The sequence below is a fragment of the Lactuca serriola genome, chromosome 8 (assembly GCF_051521515.1).
Source record: "Lactuca serriola cultivar US96UC23 chromosome 8, Lser_US96UC23_V15, whole genome shotgun sequence".
Lineage (NCBI taxonomy): Eukaryota > Viridiplantae > Streptophyta > Magnoliopsida > Asterales > Asteraceae > Lactuca > Lactuca serriola.
In genome coordinates this window covers 155,536,702-155,558,269 of record NC_136415.1, presented here as the reverse complement: position 1 = coordinate 155,558,269, position 21,568 = coordinate 155,536,702, and the positions used below count along the sequence as shown (strand labels likewise).

The window sequence follows — 21,568 nt, the reverse complement described above, 5'->3', positions numbered from 1 at the left end:
GTTCTTCGTCTATTTCTCAAGTGGTGGATATGCAAGATCAAATTCCAATGGTGCATCTTCGTACATTTCTTCATTTTCAGTGCCTGCCACAGACATATTATCATCAAATTCATGAAATTCATCATTTTGATCAATATTAATTGCATCTGTATCATCATGCTCCCCCTCAACATGATTATCATTTTGATGCTCCCCCTCAAATTCATGATTCATACTACTCTTCTCCCCCTCGAAAGGATGCTCCCCCTCAACATTTAGAGGAATGGACGTATGCTCGCCTTCCATACGAACATATTGCATACTTTCACCATTTTTAGAAGTATCCGAAGTGAGTGTTGAATCATCAGTATGTTTTGATGTTTCGGGTGTTTGATTATCATCAACATGAACTTCAGCATCAATTGCCCTATCTGGAACACCAAAAATGAGATCATAATCAAAATCAATTGAGTTATCATTCTCAGTTTGATTGTTTGATTCAGCAAGAATTGATTTTTGTTCAAACTTTCTTTCTACTTGTTTAACATAGTAATCATCAAAAGTAAGATTAAAAGTTTCTTCAACTTTGCGAGTTCGTTTGTTCAACACTCGATATGCAACAGAAGTATGCGAATATCCCAAAAATATGCCTTCATCAGCTTTAGCTGCAAACTTTGAAAGATTGTCTTTAAGATTCATGATGAAATATCTGCAGCCAAAAACATGGAAAATTTTGACATTAGGTTTCCGATTAGTGATTATTTCATAAGGAGTGATATTAAATCTTTTATGAATAAAAGAATGATTATGAGTAAAACATGCTGTTGAAACGGCTTCAGCCCGTAGATACTGAGGAAGATTCGCATATGTCAACATTGTTCTTGCTGCCTCACATAATGATCTGTTTCTTCTTTCAACAACACCATTTTGTTGTGGTGTATATGGTGATGAGAAATTATGCGAAATTCCTTTTTCAGTTAAGAACGAATCCAACATCTTATTCTTAAACTCAGACCCATTATCACTCTTTATTCTACGAACATTCTTTTTCAAACTCATCTCTATCTTTTTGATAAAATCAATCATTGTTTGAGCTACTTCAGATTTTAACCTGAGAAAAAATACCCATGTGAAATGCGAAAAATCATTAACTATAATCACAATGTACCGTTTCTTGTTAATTGTTTCAACAGTCGAAGGTCCACAAAGGTCAATATGAAGAAGTTCTAATGGTTAAACAATTTTTGAGTCTATCACGATAGGATGTCCTTTGTGATGTTGTTTTCCTTGTTCGCAAGTTGCACAAAGAGTATTATTATCAAATTTTAACACAGGAAGACCACAGACTAAATCTTCTGTAACCAGCTTGTTTAGATTTCGAAAGTTTAAATAAGATAAACGTCTATGCCATAGCCAACTGACATCACTTGAAGCTTTCGAAAGTAGACAAACAAATGGTTTGCCCACTATTGGTTTAATATCCAGTGTGAACATATCACCATATCGTTTCGATTTTAGCAATACTTCATTCGTATCGACTTTTGAGATTATACTTCCTTCTTCATTAAACACCACTTGATTTCCAGTGCCCACAACTAATTGTGAAACAATAATCAAGTTATGTTGAAGACCTTCCACATAAGCAACACGATTTATTGTGAATTGCCCATTCGTTACTTTGCCATATCCTTTCACTTGACATTTTTTATTATTACCAAACTTCACTACTCCAACATTCTCAATACTTCGAAAATCTCTTAAGTTCTCCTTCCTTCCAGTCATGTGACGTGAGCAACCACTATCAATATACCACTTCGTATCATATTGCTCGTCACCTAGTACCTGCATTTAATTAAAGAATTTAGGTACCCAAGGATTTTTGGGTCCTTGGTTATTAGTTTGAAACAAGGAGTGAATTTTAGAACTAAAAGCCCAAGTTCGAATTTTTGCAGTTATACTATCAATTAAATCAACATCATTATCTGAAGATATTGAAATATAATTTTTCGATAGTTTTGGATTTTCATTAGATTGCACCTCAGGCTTCTCAATTCTTGTTAATTTGTTGATTGGTTTCCATCTCTGTCTCGGAATATCTGAATCTTGAGAAGATAAACTTCTAGTTGTTGACTAATTCAAATATTTTTCATAAGCTGTTTTGAACTGAACATGAGAAAACCTCCCAGACTGATACCTTTTTCCTTGTCCTTCAAACCAATTATTGATAGAATGAATTTATGATTTTTCATTTGAACACGAAACTCTTGTTGGTTGTGTAATCGAAGGATTTGGAAAATTTGGCTTTTGTGGAGTAAATGTAACTTTTGATTTGAAAGTTTTGTTTGGAACATGTTGAAAATTCGTTGATTTTCGAACATTGTTAAGTTTTTGATCATTCACAACTTTGTGTGATTTCTCATACTTTCGAATGTTATCAAATTTTCGAATATGTTCAACCTTTTGGTTTATTGGAAATTTGTCTATTACACTCATTGGATGATGAAAAGACGTGTCTTTTTGTTTTTCTGTGACAATTGGTTTTTGAGAACTCTTAGTTTTTGAAGAATTTGAGAAATTAGGCTTTGAAACACTGACTGTCTCATACGAAACTTTGGATTTAGTCAGAGCGGGTTTTTCATTAGACACCACTTGCCAAAAAATTACTTTTCGTGCCTTTCTTTTTGAAACTTTGTGTTCTTTTGAAAAGTTATTAACAAGCACTTTGAATTCGTTTGAATTGAGTTTCACAATTGGAGTTGAACAAACAACTTCTTTTGTAACAACATCTTATTCTTTTTCTGATTTTACAACCCATTTTTGTTTTGAGTTTCGTTTTTGAAAAACATACGAATTCTTAGTTAGATTGTTTTCAACTGTGTTTTGATTTGAAAAGAATCCTTCATCAGTTGAATGCTTATTGTCTTCTTCCACCAATTTGTTGAATTCGGGCTTGACGTTCTCAACATTCCCAGTTGTGACAAATACTTGATTTGGAAAAACTACATCATCTGTGCATGTAAAACTCGGATACACGACAATATGAGTTTCCAAATAGTGAGCACCTTTTTCATTCATCACGTTGTCAAATTTTTCAGTTTCACCATAAACTTGTTCAATAACAACTCTTGGAATTGAAATTTTAGTTGAAGCATTCTTTTCTATTTTACGAACATTCGAAGCTTTGATTTCGTCCTCCTCATCATCACTACTATCTGTCTGACTATCTCGAACTTCCACATCATCAAAGTTAAAAGATTTCGAAGTAGAGGGTTTTCCAATGTCATCCTCAACCATCGAATCATTAACAATTTCGTTACCTTTTACCTTAGATGTCATGTTAATGATAGACGACTGAGAACAATCAATACTCTCTTTTTCTTCAATTTCACTGATTTCGCTGAGAATATCCGAATTCTCATCAACATCAGCAAAATTGAGTGGTGAATCAAGTTTCGAATGTTCAGTTCTTTTCAAAATTTTCACTTGTTCATCCTTTGTCAAACTTTCATTAACAATATCAACCAATTCATCAGCATTTAAAAACTCATCTATCTTAACAGCACCATAATCAAACCTATCGCCTGGTACTTTGTTAAAATCAGCTATTGTGTTTTCACAATCATATGACATAACATCAACTTTTTCTCTTTCGAATGCAAGAAAAGGAAATAGTTTACGATATTGTTCTTTGCTAATTTCAAAAGAATGATGTAATGCTGTTAATTTTGCATACAACCGTTTTGCAGAATTATAATAGATGTTACGTTGAGCCAACAACATTCTTACATATTTATCTAGATTCTCTCTATCACTATTGACATTTGCTAATTGCAACTCTAGATACTCTACCTTGCACCGTTTCGTGTTTAGCAACTTTTGAGTCTCAAGCAATTGATTATTAAGTTTCTTTGCCTCATTACTAGCAGACACAACAATAGCATCAAAGTAAGCAACAGTATCATCAAAAGCAATTATTTCAGAATCATATGCATGTAAAGGAATATTAAAAGATTTGAGTATAGAGCGTACCTTTGTTGTCATTGGAGATTTGTCACTTGACTTCGAAACGAAGCAATGTCTAGATATCTCTTCTTCTTCTCCATCCTCGAATTCTACAAACATGGCACCATGAGTAGGATGCCTCATCTCCTCATCATCAGACCCGGATGACCAAATCTGATAAGTACCACTTTCTTCATCATCATTTTCTCTTCTTGCCACAATAGACAGTCCCTTGGCCTTCTCACGAACTTCCTCCAGTTTTTCAGCATAGTATGCTTCGTCCTTCACTCTATTCTTCTTTTCCTCTTTCTTTTGAAGCATACAATCAACTGCAAAGTGATTCGCACCATTACAGTAATGACAATCTATACCGGAATCTCCTTTCAATTTCTTTTCTGCCTTCAACTCTTTCACCTTGTCATCATTCTTCTCAGGCTTTTCAAATTTCTTTTTCTCTTCCACAGCAGACTTCGTAAGATTTCCTTTCATCTTACTCTGCTTTCCCTTAGAATTAAAAGGCTTTTTGAAAAAATTCTTAACACGATTATTCGAATAAAAAGCAATAGCTTCATCATCCGAATTCAAGAGGAAACCTTCTTCAGATGAATTCTCCTTTTCAGCAAATTCCACTTCAGACACTTTCGAAACCAAAGCTAGTGGTCCTCCTAAAATCTGTTTCGTTTCTTCCATTATCTCAGACACTTCACTTTCGTGTGTCTTCAGCTGATTGTAAACATCATTCAATGAAGAAGTATCGAAGCTCTGTTGATTTTTGATCATGATACTAACACTCCTCCATTCCTTCCTAAGTCCCATAACAAAAGTAAGATTATACTCCATTAGAGACCTTGTGATTCCATAGCGATTACATCTGTAGATCAACACATTCAGACAATCATAGTAAACTTCAATTGTTTCAGTTTCCTTTTGTTTGAACTCTTTCAGCTCAACCAAACATTGCTTAATCTTAGTTTTCTTGCTTCCTTGATACTTTTCCTTGAGAGTATTCCAGATATCCTTAGCAGTTTTACAACCACGAATGTAGTTATAAACAACAGGAGGCAAAGCACCTCTCAATTCCCTCATACAACGCTTTTCGTATTTCTCCAGTCTTGTTTGTTGTTCTTCAACAACAGAAGTAGTTCCAGCTGAGCCAATATTTTGGACATTCGAAGGAGGCTGAACTGTTCCTTTGATGCAATTCCACAACTCTTCATCCAGACCATTCAAGTAGTCTTCCATACGATCAACCCACTAATTGTAGTATTCTGGAATCAGAATTGGAATTTTGGTTGATGATCCGAGCAGATGAGAATACGAAGTCATTGTGTTCATGTTGAAGTTTGCCATTGATGAACACACGAGAAAAAATTCAGAAATCACAGAAAACTTGATGAATTTGAGATTTGATCAAACGAATTGATCAGAAACTTATAATCAATCACTCGATTATACAATTTGAATGCAGAATCTAATCAAATTTGTAGATCAGACGAGATTTTCAGAACCAAAAGCGCGGAAACTTTTGATACAAAAAAATGACTCAAAATCAGATGATTTAGAAAGAAAATCAGATCAATGCAGTTTGATTACTGCTCTGATACCAATTGTAGATGAATTGTATTCGAGAAATCGATTAAGAACGAGATTAATCAATGTAATGAACTCATAAAGTAAATAAGACTTTGAAGTTTTTATTACTCTCTATAAGCTTGATTACAAAACATAGACTACGAAATCTGGAAAACTCGTCTGTCTAAACCAAAGCTCAGTCCCTATTTATAGGGAACATAAGAGTACAAATGTAACGACCAAAAATTTTCAACCAAATTAAAACATTTTTCTCATTCAAAAACCGTTAAGTTCATACGTCATATTTTCAAAATAGTTTAAATATCAGAGTATCTCCCAGAACCATATCATATAAATCATAAAACATGAGGAGCGGAACGATCACGCCTTCGCCTTGCCACGATCTCCTAAAGTACCTGAAACAATACACCTGTGACATCCCCAAAATCTCGGCCAGAAAAGACCGATTTTCATTTATGCTTTTAAATAATTTCAGAGTAAATCCTTTTTGATTTGAAAGAGTTGCGGAATTTGTTCCCAAAACAAAACATGATAAAATAATATTTATCAAAGCATTTCATCAATAGATGCATTTTCATTATATAATCAAAACTCGGGATGTCATGTTCCGATACAGACCATAAAGCATAAACGATAACATTACAAGTCATTCAACAAATATATACATATATAGACTTGTAAACAAAACAACAAGATGATCCATCCATCTTACGCCCTTGCGCCACTACCTGTAATACAAATAAAACTGAGTGGGTCAGGCTTGGGAGCCTGGTGAGCATATAGGGTTTTCAACCCATAATAAATAAGTTATATTTAATTTCACCAACCAATCACTATCCTGATTACCCATTCCCGTTATCCTCACTTTACGTCCCTAAAATAACATCTATCTCGAGGGACCTAATCTAGGATTTTCATCGGGACGGACATCACTGCTAAGGGGTTTCCTCAACAATAGATATCCTAAAGGCAACCATGAGGGGGATAGAGTACACCGGTGAACACATCGTTCACAACACCTACAGGTTATGAACCTGCTAGCGTTCCACTGGACTGTCTAGAAAGAGTCCGTGGTCGTTATCCATACTCCGCTGAATAACTAGATCAACAACAACAACAACATCGAGGCCTCTCATCTGTTTATTACACACCAACTATCTACCCATGTTCTACCCAACATATTAGTAGATAAAATATATATTTTCATACATAGTTTAAAACCTGTATATCATTTTCATTCAATATATATTCCACATAACAGATGAGGCATACCACATATCACGTATTTCATAGAAAGAAATTCAGATCTATGAGATGGAATAAAGTGAATATCCATTCACGCATACAATCACAAAATATACACATAACAAGTATATCGCATATACTACTTCATAGTTACTTGTTAGAAGAAAGTAACTGAACCCTTACACATATAAACCACCATTTACTTAATACATTCGAACCATACTTGTATTATTATCGTGTTTATGAAAGGTAGTATACACTCACTTGATCAGAAGACGATCGGACAACACTACGACTTGCATAAGTAGTAATCCACAGCAGATCTGGAAGATCTCTACAAAAATCAAACTTCTCGCGGGCAGAGCTTCGGCTCGGGAACCGCACTTCTCGGGATCTTCGGGATCTCGGGACTTGCCTCGGGGCTTGGGAATAATACTGGGGCTTCGGGGTATTTCTGGCACGCAAAACGATGCAAAACGGGAGAGAGAAGAGAAGAAATTGGCAAAATAGCCGGCTGCCTCCGGATCCCTTTTATAGAGGCTGGAACCTCGGAGTACGCGGGGCGTACAGGCGTACGCGGGGCTTACTAGCCTCCAAAATCGTCACTGCATGCGTCATCCGAAGTGTCGACACTCTTCGGAGTACGCGGGGCGTACTCGAGTACGCGGCGCGTACCTCGGATCAGATCGATGACTCGCCTTCGGATAAGGCTTCCGATTTTTGATTTAAAAATAAATACAAATTAATTAATAAACTTCGGAAATTCATATCTTCTTCATACGAACTCCGTTTTCGACGTTCTTTATATCCACGGAAAGGTGAGACTACGCTCTACAACTTTCGTTTAGACTCCGTTGGCTAATTTTGACTTTATCTTTATTATTTATTTTTAATAGGCCGCGACAGAAAAACTTCGTTATAAATTCATAACTTCTTCGTTTGACGTCCGTTCTCGCCTAACTTTTTATCGCTTCGATACTAACAACGAGACCTTCGATCCCCGTTTAGATTGCTTCGGCTAAAAACCGCTCGATCTCAATTCGAGTATTTCAGGCTGCATACCGCTAAGTCGAAACTTCGATAAATCATAACTTCCTCATACGAAGTCAGATTTGGGCGTTCTATATATATTCGAAAACCTCGTTTCAACTACTATAACATTAACCAAAGATATTAAGTTTATTTTTCACTTAAATTTTGACGCTTATTTTTATTCTTAATTAATCAGACCACATAATTAAGCAATTAAGCACAAAACACATAATACTCAAATAATACATTCTCATTATTTCAAAACGGGTTACAAAGGTTAACCTAGACTATTACATTGCTAAAAATGGCAAGCCCGGAAACACAGGCGTTACAATTCTCTCCACCTTAGAATGATTCCGTCCCCGGAATCACACATCAACAAACAAATGCGGATAGCGACCCATCATGTCACTCTCCGTCTCCCAGGTGAGATTCGGCCCATTCGTGTGTTTCCATCGGACAAGCACTAACTCAACCATCTTGCGTCGCAATTTCTTAGTCTTTCGGTCAACGATTGCCTCTGGTTCCTCAATCAACCTTTTGTTCTCATCAATTCTCAATTCAGAAATCGGAATTATGTCGGGAACTTCTCCCGTGAACTTCCTCAAATAACACACATGAAAAGTGTTATGAATTCCATTCAGTTCTTCTGGTAATTCGAGCTTGTAAGCTTGGTTCCCAATCCTCTGAAGAACTTTAAACGGTCCAATAAACCTTGGACTCAACTTTCCCCTTTTGCCAAATCTTATAAGTCCCTTCCACGGCGAGACTTTAAGCAAAACCGAATCCCCAACCTCAAAAGTTATCGGTCTCCGCTTCTTGTCAGCATAGCTCTTTTGACGATCCTGAGCTGCTAACATTCTTTCCCTAATTATTTTCAACTTTTCAGCAGTTTGATGAACCAACTCCGGTCCCATAAACTGCTTTTCCCCAGCCTCAAGCCAACAAGACGGCGTACGACACTTCTGCCCGTACAAAGCTTGATAAGGTGCCATCTTAATGCTCGAGTGGAAACTATTATTGTAGGAAAATTCTACCAATGGTAAATGTTCATCCCAATTACCTAGGAATTCCAAGGTACATGCTCTCAGCATATCTTCAAGTGTTTGTATCGTTCTTTCGCTCTGACCATCAGTCTGCGGATGGTAAGTTGTACTTAAACACAACTTGGTACCCAATTCCTCTTGTAGACTTTTCCAAAACCTCGAGGTGAAACGGCTATCACGATCCGATACAATCGTTAACGGAACACCGTGAAGCCTCACAATCTCCTTCACGTAAGAATTTGCAAGCTTTTCCATAGACCATTTCTCCTTGGCCGCTATGAAATGCGCACTCTTAGTGAATCGATCAACGACCACCCAAATCATGTCGTGACCATTCTTTGTTCTGGGCAGTTTAGTGACAAAATCCATAGCAATGTCTTCCCACTTACCCATAGGCACAGGCAATGGTTCTAAACTCCCGTACGGTTTCTGATGTTGTGTCTTTACTCTCGCACAAGTCACACACTCAGCCACATACTTTGCAACATCAAGCTTCATCGTCGGCCACCAGTAGTAGGGTTTCATGTCCCTATACATTTTAGTGCTACCGGGATGAATCGAGTACATGGTTTTGTGAGCTTCTTCCATCAGAAGATCTCTGACTCCTCCTGTCTTAGGTATCCAAATCCGATCTTGGAACACCTTCAGTCCATGACTGTTTACACTGAACACCAACGTTTTGCCCAAACGTTCCTCCTTTCGGTCATTCTTTTCAGAAGCTTCCTCTTGAGCTTTCTTTATACTTTCCACAATGGTCGAGACAACTTCAATTCTCAACGCTCTTGGCCTTCTCCTTTCAAGATTGACTTTCCGACTGAGAGCATCAGCAACAACATTGGCTTTACCGGGGTGGTAAAGTATCTCGCAGTCGTAGTCTTTGAGTAACTCTAGCCAGCGTCGTTGCCTCATATTCAATTCTTTCTGATTAAAGAGATATTGGAGACTCTTATGATCAGTGAAAAGTTTGCACTTCGTGCCATAGAGGTAATGCCTCCATATTTTCAGAGCGAAAACTACCGCTGCCAACTCCAAATCATGAGTCGGGTAATTCTTTTCATGCTCCTTCAGCTGTCGAGACGCATATGCTATCACCTTTTCTCTTTGGGTCAAAACACAACCCAATCCAACCCCAGACGCGTCGCTATAAACGGCGAAGTCTTCGACTCCATCGGGTAGAGAAAGTATCGGTGCCTCGCATAGCTTCTTCTTTAGCTTCTCGAATGCTTCCTTATGCTTATCACTCCAAGCATAAGTAGCTCCTTTGTGGGTCAAAGCTGACAATGGACTAGCAATCGAAGAAAAGCCTTGGATAAACCTTCGGTAATATCCAGCTAATCCCAAAAAGCTTCGAATCTTCATGGGACTTTTCGGTTGCTCCCACTTCATCACAGCTTCGATCTTCGCTGGATCAACCATTATCCCTTCTTGGTTGACCACGTGACCCAAGAATTGGACTTCACGAATCCAAAAATCACATTTGGAGAACTTAGCATACAGCTTCTCCTTCTTCAAAACTTCTAACACTTCTCGCAAGTGTCTGCCATGCTCCTCTTGGCCTTTCGAATAAATCAGAATGTCGTCTATGAACACTATCATAGATTTATCAAGGAAAGGATTACAAACCCTATTCATTAAATCCATGAATGCTGCAGGAGCATTGGTTAGTCCAAACGACATAACCAAGAACTCGTAGTGTCCATATCTAGTTCTGAATGCAGTCTTCTCTATATCCTGCTCTCTTACTTTCAGCTGATGATATCCTGACCTTAGATCGATCTTCGAGAAATAGCTCGAACCTTGCAATTGATCAAACATGTCATCAATCCTCGGCAACGGATATCTATTCTTTATTGTTGCCTTGTTCAGCTCTCGGTAATCAATGCACATTCTCATACTTCCATCTTTCTTCTTCACGAATAACACCAGAGCTCCCCAGGGTGATGAACTAGGTCTAATGAAACCTTTGTCCAATAACTCCTGAAGTTGCATCATTAGCTCCTTCATCTCCGTCGGTGCTAATCGATAAGGTGCTTTTGCAATTGGCGTCGTTCCTGGCAACAAGTCAATACGGAATTCCACTTGTCGATCTGGTGGTAATCCAGGAAGATCTTCGGGAAATACTTCCGGATAATCACACACCCCTGGAATATTCTGCATCACCTTCTTTTCCTTCTTAGCATCAATCACGAATGCTAAATATGATGTACACCCCTTGGTCAAACATTTTCTGGCTTTCATCAATGAAATGATTCCAGAATTCACTCTGCGTTTATCTCCATACACCATAAACGAATCTTTCCCAGGCGGGTTTACTTTGACTATTTTCTTCTTGCATAAAATTTCGGCATCGTTGGCGCTAAGCCAATCCATTCCCAAAACGATGTCGAAACCGTTTAGTTCTATAGGCAATAATTCCTCGTGGAACTTATTCCCATTCAGATCAATTAAGATGTTTTTCATGCGATAGCTAACAGGTACAAACTTGCCACTAGCAACTTCGACTAATAAGGCATTATCTAGTCTAACAACAGGCAAAGCTAGCTTTCTACCAAATTCATGCGATATAAAGGAGTAGTTGGCTCCAGAATCAAATAAAATTTGGGCAGGCAATTCGTTAACGAGAAAGGTACCTGAAGTGACATCAGCTTCATCTTTAGTAGCTTCCAGTGTCATCTGGAATGCTCTCGCCTTTGGCTTTGGTGGAATGTTGGGTCTAGCTGCCTCTTTCTTCTTCGGGCAGTCCCTCGACATGTGTCCCTCCTCACCACAACCATAGCAAACTTTCTTAGTGAGGGTACATTCATTGGCATAGTGCCCTGGCTTTCCACACTTGTAGCATGTGTTCGCCACCTCACATCTTCCATGATGCTTCTTCTTACATTTGTCGCACCATTTCGCTTCACCTCCACTTCCCCTCGAACCAGACTTCAAGAACTTGTTTTTCTTGTTGGACCCTGAAGTTCCATCGAACTTCCTCTTTTCTCCAACATCTATCCTTTCCAGACCCTTTTCCTTCTGGTGGGCCTCCACATTCTTAGCTGCACGAACAACCGTTTTCAGAGTAGTTGCCATCTTGACTGTCAGACCAAAGTCGGCAGACAGTCCATTAGCAAACCTCTCAATCTTGGAGAGTTCCGTTGGCACTAGGTACGGAAACAACTTCATATTCTCAGTAAATGCAGTAGCATAGTCATCTATGCTCATCCTCCCCTTCTTTAAGTTTTGGAACTCATTGTTCAGATCAATCAGATCTATCTCTGAACAATATTGCACCCTTAGTTGCTCCAAGAACTCCTCCCATGACATTTTCAGGGCTTCTCCTCGTGGCATAGTATCTGCCAACAACTTCCACCAACTCAAGACTCCAGTCTTCAGTTGTCTAACCGCAAAGACGGTCTTCTGTTTGTTGCTACAGTCGTAACTTTCAAATACCATCTCCATTTCGGAGATCCAATCCATTATCTCAACAGGCTTTAGGCTCCCAGAAAGACTTGGCGGCTTGGCGCCCAAGAAGTTCTTATACATACGCCCATCCTTGTTGTTTCTCCTTTCTGGATCGTTCCTTCGTTCCCCTTGAGTCCCAACTTGACTCATCATGCGACTATTGTTCCCTTCCTCCGATTACTCGGGAATCAATTCAGGTTCCTCAATAGGTATGATAGGTTCATCCCTATTATTATGCAACATTTGTCGCATCTCCTCCCTTTGTTCGGCTAGCATAGCCCGAATCATGGCTTGCACCGCAGCCATTGTTATGGGTTCTGGTGCTGCTGCTACAACAGGTATCTGCTCAATCACTGGCGGTTGATTCCTGGTTTCATCCGCATTTCCAACGCCACTCCTTGTTCTCACCATTTTGATCTACACACCGAATAAGGTGAAATTAGATCCTTATTCACGATAGATATTCAAATCATCCTTATTACTCCGAAACGTTTACATGCTAGTTCTAATACCGTAGACACACGCTTAGAATCCTACACACATAAGGTTTCCAGATCCGATCGGCAACAGACCGTAGATCCGAACAACTAATATCATATATGGCAACATATAACATTTAGCACATAAAAGCATTTTAGGCAACTTTCCTAAAATAAACTAGTGCTCGTGTCTAAAATCCAACAGACACACAACTCACAATTCCACTTAGCATTCTAAGTTTAAGTCTAGAAATACCAACAAATTCCTAGTTCGCTTAAACTAATGCTCTGATACCAACTGTGACATCCCCAAAATCTCGGCCAGAAAAGACCGATTTTCATTTATGCTTTTAAATAATTTCAGAGTAAATCCTTTTTGATTTGAAAGAGTTGCGGAATTTGTTCCCAAAACAAAACATGATAAAATAATATTTATCAAAGCATTTCATCAAGAGATGCATTTTCATTATATAATCAAAACTCGGGATGTCATGTTCCGATACAGACCATAAAGCATAAACGATAACATTACAAGTCATTCAACAAATATATACATATATAGACTTGTAAACAAAACAACAAGATGATCCATCCATCTTACGCCCTTGTGCCACTACCTGTAATACAAATAAAACTGAGTGGGTCAGGCTTGGGAGCCTGGTGAGCATATAGGGTTTTCAACCCATAATAAATAAGTTATATTTAATTTCACCAACCAATCACTATCCTGATTACCCATTCCCGTTATCCTCACTTTACGTCCCTAAAATAACATCTATCTCGAGGGACCTAATCTAGGATTTTCATCGGGACGGACATCACTGCTAAGGGGTTTCCTCAACAATAGATATCCTAAAGGCAACCATGAGGGGGATAGAGTACACCGGTGAACACATCGTTCACAACACCTACAGGTTATGAACCTGCTAGCGTTCCACTGGACTGTCTAGAAAGAGTCCGTGGTCGTTATCCATACTCCGCTGAATAACTAGATCAACAACAACAACAACATCGAGGCCTCTCATCTGTTTATTACACACCAACTATCTACCCATGTTCTACCCAACATATTAGTAGATAAAATATATATTTTCATACATAGTTTAAAACCTGTATATCATTTTCATTCAATATATATTCCACATAACAGATGAGGCATACCACATATCACGTATTTCATAGAAAGAAATTCAGATCTATGAAATGGAATAAAGTGAATATCCATTCACGCATACAATCACAAAATATACACATAACAAGTATATCGCATATAATACTTCATAGTTACTTGTTAGAAGAAAGTAACTGCACCCTTACACATATAAACCACCATTTACTTAATACATTCGAACCATACTTGTATTATTATCGTGTTTATGAAAGGTAGTATACACTCACTTGATCAGAAGACGATCAGACAACACTACGACTTGCAGAAGTAGTAATCCACAGCAGATCTGGAAGATCTCTACAAAAATCAAACTTCTCGCGGGCAGAGCTTCGGCTCGGGAACCGTACTTCTCGGGATCTTCGGGATCTTGGGACTTGCCTCGGGGCTTGGGAATAATACCGGGGCTTCGGGGTATTTCTGGCACGTAAAATGATGCAAAACGGGAGAGAGAAGAGAAGAAATTGGCAAAATAGCCAGCTGCCTTCGGATCCCTTTTATAGAGGCTGGAACCTCGGAGTACGCGGGGCGTACAGGCGTACGTGGGGCGTACTAGCCTCCGAAATCGTCACTGCATGTGTCATCCGAAGTGTCGACACTCTTCGGAGTACGCGGGGCGTACTCGAGTACGCAGCGCGTACCTCGGATCAGATCGATGACTCGCCTTCGGATAAGGCTTCCGATTTTTGATTTAAAAATAAATACAAATTAATTAATAAACTTCGGAAATTCATATCTTCTTCATACGAACTCCGTTTTCGACGTTCTTTATATCCACGGAAAGGTGAGACTACGCTCTACAACTTTCGTTTAGACTCCGTTGGCTAATTTTGACTTTATCTTTATTATTTATTTTTAATAGGCCGCAACAGAAAAACTTCGTTATAAATTCATAACTTCTTCGTTTGACGTCCGTTCTCGCCTAACTTTTTATCGCTTCGATACTAACAACGAGACCTTCGATCCCCATTTAGATTGCTTCGGCTAAAAACCGCTCGATCTCAATTCGAGTATTTCAGGCTGCATACCGCTAAGTCGAAACTTCGATAAATCATAACTTCCTCATACGAAGTCAGATTTGGGCATTCTATATATATTCGAAAACCTCGTTTCAACTACTATAACATTAACCAACGATATTAAGTTTATTTTTCACTTAAATTTTGACGCTTATTTTTATTCTTAATTAATCAGACCACATAATTAAGCAATTAAGCACAAAACACATAATACTCAAATAATACATTCTTATTATTTCAAAACGGGTTACAAAGGTTAACCTAGACTATTACATTGCTAAAAATGGCAATCCCGGAAACACAGGCGTTACAACACCAAACTGTAAGCCCGAAAGCTTAGTGAGTTACCCCCAAAATACCAACCACACATAAACATACTCATAACATATCACAAATAGAACAGCCATGCACATCGGGTCTACTGTGTGACTGGTACGCCCGCACCGGGCCTTCAGTCCACCTGGTCCACTCTCTGAGTCTAGCCATGTACATCGAGTCTACAATGTGATTGGTCCGCCCGCACCGGGCCTTCAATCCACATGGTCCACTCTCTGAGTCTATAGTATGACCGGTCCGCCCACACCGGGCCTTCAGTCGGCTTGGTCCACTTTCCAAGCTTCAGCACGTCTGGTCCGCCCTCTTGGGGCCTTCAGCCTATTCAGACCACTCGCTGGGCCTTCGGAATATCCGGTCCGCCCTGGGTATGTTGGCCTACAACACAAATCAGGACCCGCCTCAACCTAACCCCCGTCAAACAACCATGTGTACATAAAACAATTAATCGCATACAATCCTTAACCAGACAAACAGTCTAATAGATCACATAGCATATCAGTAACATAGTAACCATCCTAAACCAGGATGTATCTAGCATATCAATAACATATCATCATCCTAACCAGGATTCCGACCTAACCGGTCACTAGCATAACATTACCCTATATAACGGGTACCGACCTTAACCAGGTCACTAACATAACACCATCCTAAATACCAGGATGAAATCTAGCAAAGCAATAACATAACAAACAATACTCGGATTTCCATCCGATAAAGGGCCGACCTTGGTGTTGTAGACCCTGTCGATATAGTGAGGATAACTCACCTGCAATTGCCGACTGAAAAGAAAAGACCAAGCTGCTCCGACCACCGACACGAACTTCACCACGGAACACTACCAATGAACCAATTCCATAAATACCGTAATTACCAAAATACCCTTGGAAGTCAAAATGGTCAACTCTTGGTCAAAGTCAAGTCCTCAGTCAAAGTCAACCTTCCTGGTTGATTCTACTCGTCGAGTCACACCGACGACTCGTCGAGTTCCTATACTCAGAAACTCCCATAATACGACTCAACTCGCTGAGTCGCCCCAAGACTCGTCGAGTCCAACGATTTATGAGTCCCATCCTGTCCAACTCACTGAGTCGCCAACCGACTCACTTAATCCAAGGCTTTAACCAAAAGAGGTTAGGGTTCTGCGACCTGACTCGCCGAGTCCAAGACAATCTTCAATAGGCTCGCCGAGTTGTTCTTCCAACTTGCCGAGTCCATGCAACTCGTCGAGTACACCCATGTGACTCGCCGAGTCTCTCCAGTTCTCAATCCACACAAAAGCTTTTCGAGCCATGTAGGGGCTCCAATCCATAGATCCACTCTTCTACAATCTAACCCTCACATAAAGTTGCAAACTTTATGTGAAACCAAGGAGATATAGGCTCAAAACACACTAGGGCTTGGGTTTTAGACAAAGGGGCTTCACCAACAACTTAATGATTGAAACTTTATGACATTTTGGACCATCACAAGTCTAGATCTAAAGTAGCAACCTCAGATCTAAGCCTCTAACTCGAAATAGCTCTCAATCATACCAAAAGTGCCCCAAATCTCAAATGATAATCGATCTAGATGCAAAAGAGGGAAGGTAACAGCTTATTCCCTCCAAGATGTGCCTAAACTGAAGTAGATCCCAGATCTACACAAGCCCCTTGATGCTAGCCTCTAATTTCTCAAGCTCCTTCCACCAAATTCCTCTTCCAAGCTTCAATCTCCTCAACAATGGAGTCTCACACGAAATTTAGGGTTTCTGGAACTATCAGGGGGATTAGGAGGCTAGGAGAAGGACATAAAGTCCTTTAAATAGGGTGCAACCCTCAGGATTAGGGTTTTCTCTCTTCAGCACCAACTCGTCGAGTCCAAGCTGCCGACTCGGCGAGTTGACCATTTAAACCCGCGACAAATCCTGCTCTGACTCGGCGAGTAAGCATGCCTACTCGTTGAGTCCCTTCCCTTAATTTATACTTTAAGTCCTTTAACTTCTTGCTTCCGAACTTGGGATGTTACAACAAAATATACTAAGTCTAGAACCATTATGCTTCGTACAAAAGTGACTTAGTAAATACATTATATACGAAAAAGACTAAACACAATTCGACTCTTTACAAGACTTCGACCCTAACAAAACCGGTTCTAGTCCATTAAACCCGATTCCGGTTTTTTAAACATATCCGATTCAAAAACCCGGATTACTAGGACTCGTTGGAACCGTACCCGAAATACCCGGAACCCGGATAAGAGTAATTTTGGAACCCAATATATGGACCATTTAAGAATATTCCAGTTATACTGGTTCTGGTTCGATTTCGGTTTCGGTTCGGTTTTGCAATTCTAAATCTCATCCCTATTACCTGCACAATGCGTGTCTCTTCGAAAACCAAGGAAGATTTCAAAATGTAAGCGATAAACAATTTTCGTGTTGTTATTTACCCTTTAGGAGGGTTTGATGATGTACCCGAGTCGACCATTCTAGCCAACATCGACCTGGGTATAACAAGTTGGTGGATAAACGACAAAAATACAACTGTTCAAAGGATAACGGACTGTAATGCAATATCGATAAATGATGAATAAAATTTCCCAAAAAGATATATCCTAGAAATTACGCATAAGTACAAGATCCTAGCAATATAAATAGTATTCATCAGTACAAACCACATAGTTGCCCAGGTAACGCAAGCTACCAAGTAGAACCCCGTAGCAGAGAAAGAGAACACTGAGATGCCTATAAACCCCATAAGAACGCATTAAGAAGGTAATGTTTTCCGGAACCTAAACAATTTACTCATAGCCTCAATAAGTATCTAACTTATGCATCGGAGAAGCATATTGTGGTCTATCCCTCAATGTGACTTTTTAATCCAACTTTTGTCTATCTTATGCAACTTGACTTCCAAAATACTCTTTAGAAGAGGTCCTCAATGACTAGCTAACAAAATATCCGGAAGCCCAGATAGCAACATGTTGCATTTTTTGGATAAAAATATGATTAAATTAAGTAAATAGTCCTAAAAGTTATCAAAAAGCAGAAAAGACAAATGTAGGGGTAGAATAGTCTTTTATAAGTAACTTAACAGAGACATATGGATAATGGCTGGCCTAGGGACTAAAATTGAAATCAAAACCTGTAACAAGGACCATTTTTGAAAAAATCGAGAAAGTATGACTAAAACTGCAAAATCATGCTAACCATAGGACAATTTCTGTCTTTTAGTCTTTTTTTTGTTAGTATATAAGCAGTCAATGCGGTCTTTCGTTATGGTCTTTCTTTATGATTACAGTACATGATTGGTAGCTAGACAGAGTATTCGAATCCTTAAGAATATGACTCCGACGTTTTCACGAAGAAGGAGAAGACAGGGATCGTAATTCTTTTCCCCTCAATCCAGGTCCCCCCTCCCATTCTGGTAGCTTTTCTTTTTCGCATCTGAGATTGCAGATTTATTCACCCTATTCAGCTATTCGTCATATAATCTACCAAAAGATTCGGATTTGAACATCTGTGTGCAACCAAAAGTCCAACCTTCCAAGTCAACGCAATAATGGCTTCCTTTGTTAGGATTTCAGGTAATCATCTAAACTAAAATCCAAATACTGTATCTAGCTTGCTAGATCTTCGATTTAGCTTCTTCTCTTTTCCCCTTTTCTGCTCTGCTGCTCGTAGTTTGGCATCTGATGCTTTGCTTTGAACTGGAGCTTACCTATATTCATTGGAAACAGGACTATGTCCTTCACATTTTTCATTGGAGTTTATAACTTTAAATATTTATGAATTGTTTATCATATCTATTCGAGCTTTTTAACAAAATTTTATTATCTACAAAGATCATCCTATTCCTCCACTAGAAATTTATTTTTATCTTCTGGGAATTTCAGCACTACTATGGGCGGATTTGTTAGCTGCATTTGCAATGTATATCATGATGACCTACTTAACAAATGTCTGGAATCTAAGCACTACACATGCTGCTGGCATTATAAACATTTGGGATGGAATCACAGCAGTTTTAGCCATTGTGTTTGCCTATATTGTTGATTCCTTCTTGGGCGACTACTATATGCTTCTTCTCTCTAGCATTTCCTACACTATAGTAAGTAACTCAATGCACAACATTTCCATCTATAATTCCTAAAAAAAAAAATCTAAAACTAAACCAAATCAACACAGGGATTAGGTTTGTTGTCCATGTCAACACCTCCAGTCTTCGGCCCATGTAATGAGTACAAGGAGAAATGTATTGGGCATACACAAAAAGTCTTGTTTTATACTGCTTTACCATTGATAGCAGTAGGAATGGCTGGTCATGTAGTCTCCTTAATGTCATTCTTGAATCTACAAACAAACAACGAAAATGAAGCCGATAAAGATAAAGATAAAGATACAAATAAAGAGAAAGAGAAAGAGCACGAAAAAGAGAAAGAGGGAAATAAAATATATTGGCAAATGTTAGGTTTATTAATAGTGGTGGTTGTATTAATCGCTGGAGGTATTGCACTTCCATATATAAAACCATGGTCAATCCGCTTTGGGATTCCTGCTATATGTACATTGGTTGCAACACTTCTGTTCTTTAGTGGACATTCAGTGTATAAACCATGTAAGCCAGCTGAAGGAAGCCCATTAACAACCACATTAAGAGTCTTTGTAGCTACTACACGTAAGTTTTCTCAACCACTTCCTGATCCTAAAGAGCTTTACAATGAAGAAGATACTCGATCCACCAGTAGCCTTAGGTACTCTCTCTCTCTCTCTCTCTTCCTCTCTCATTAGAAAAAGAACACTGAAAATAGTAGTAATGTACTTACATATACTTTATATCATGTTTTGCATGTTTTCATGATTCTAATTTGAAAAACAGGTGCTTAGACAAGGCAGCTATTAAGTTACAAGAACAACCGGAATCAAAAAACTGGAACCTTTGTAGTGTTCGCGAAGTAGAAGACACGAAGATCGGAATCCGTATGCTCCCAATGTGGCTAACCTTCATAGTCATCGGAATCGTGCTTTCCATCAGAAACACATACTTTCTTGAACAAGCTAATCGAATGGATCGTAAACTTGGAAAAATCAAGATCACGATTCCGATCTTTCTTTTGTTCTATCAACTATCAAGCAGCATATCCACATACTTTTACTCCATCTTAACAATGTGTTTCAACAAGAAATATGCTCCTCCAGTTGGGATAGCTACAGGAATGGTTTTATCTGTATTATGTTGTATTACATCTGCAAAAGTGGAGACTCGAAGATTACACGTGATTAGGGATCATGGGTTGTTAGACAAACCTGATGAGAAGATCCCAATGAGTATATTTTGGCTGCTTCCACAGTTTATGCTTCTTGCAGCTGTTGATGGGATAGCTAACACGAGTATCACGAGTTTCTTTAAGCATCAAGCTCCTGAATCGATGAGGAAATATTTGACGTATTTCACAAAGGGTGTGTTGGGATTAGGGACAATGGCTAGTGTTTTGTCGGTTTATGTTGTGGGGAAGGTGAGCGAGAGAGACCAAAACCCTAACTGGTTTCAACCTTCGTTGAATAAGAGCAGATTGGATCGATATTATTGGACGTTGTCTGGGTTATGTGCTGTTAATCTTGTGATCTATGTTATAGTTGCGTCTTTCTATACGTATAAGGAAACACCGGATGATGGTGGTGATGAAGGAGAAGGAGGAAATATGGATCCAGGTTTTGAAGACACTGCGAAATGTTGTTGTTGATTTTGGTCGGTGTTGGTGTGTATTACAATTGCGGTTTCTGTAACGTTGTTTAAACAGATCGATTGATTATGTTAGCGTTACTATAACCAATTTGAACTTATATATAGTCTAGAGATTGTTGTTGTAATAGTTCTTATGTTAGGTATATATCTATGAATTTCTCTTTTTCCATCCCTTGTAAATTCACGGTTCCTTTTATCAAAATCAATTAAACCTTTGGCTCTATTATCATAATTGGCATCTAATATATTATTAGAAAGTTATGTTTGTGATTATCATCTATATTGTATATATAGGTATACAATCACTCATTCATATTTATTAGTATTAGCTTAGGTTATTTGTTATACAAATTATAATCGACATCGAAAATACTTGATCATCATTAGCTAGGAACAACAACCATGCAATCTATAGAGTTGTGGTCCTAGAATGTATTGGGCCGGAAAACATGTTTACATTAAAGAAAAGTTGAAAAAATATGGAAAATCTAAGTTTGCT

At 38.7% G+C, this 21,568-nt stretch overlaps 1 protein-coding gene across 1 annotated transcript; it reads left to right on the top strand.

Moving 5' to 3' along the window:
- Positions 1 to 18,619: 18,619 nt before the first annotated feature.
- Positions 18,620 to 21,301, top strand: LOC145068385 (protein NRT1/ PTR FAMILY 5.5-like). Its single transcript, XM_079015345.1, has 4 exons — positions 18,620 to 18,910; positions 19,220 to 19,434; positions 19,512 to 20,077; positions 20,203 to 21,301. Exons 1-4 carry the CDS (start codon positions 18,886 to 18,888, stop codon positions 21,065 to 21,067), a joined length of 1,671 nt encoding a protein of 556 aa, XP_078871471.1. The 5' UTR covers positions 18,620 to 18,885; the 3' UTR covers positions 21,068 to 21,301.
- The last annotated feature ends 267 nt before the right edge of the window (positions 21,302 to 21,568 follow it).

What these genes read in the sequence shown, in the direction of transcription:
- LOC145068385 (XM_079015345.1), top strand. Translation starts at nt 18,886, where the DNA reads ATGGCTTCCTTTGTTAGGATTTCAG. An exon ending in CTAGCATTTCCTACACTATA is followed by an intron (nt 19,435 to 19,511) that starts GTAAGTAACTCA and finishes AAATCAACACAG; the next exon opens with GGATTAGGTTTGTTGTCCAT. An exon ending in CGATCCACCAGTAGCCTTAG is followed by an intron (nt 20,078 to 20,202) that starts GTACTCTCTCTC and finishes TTTGAAAAACAG; the next exon opens with GTGCTTAGACAAGGCAGCTA.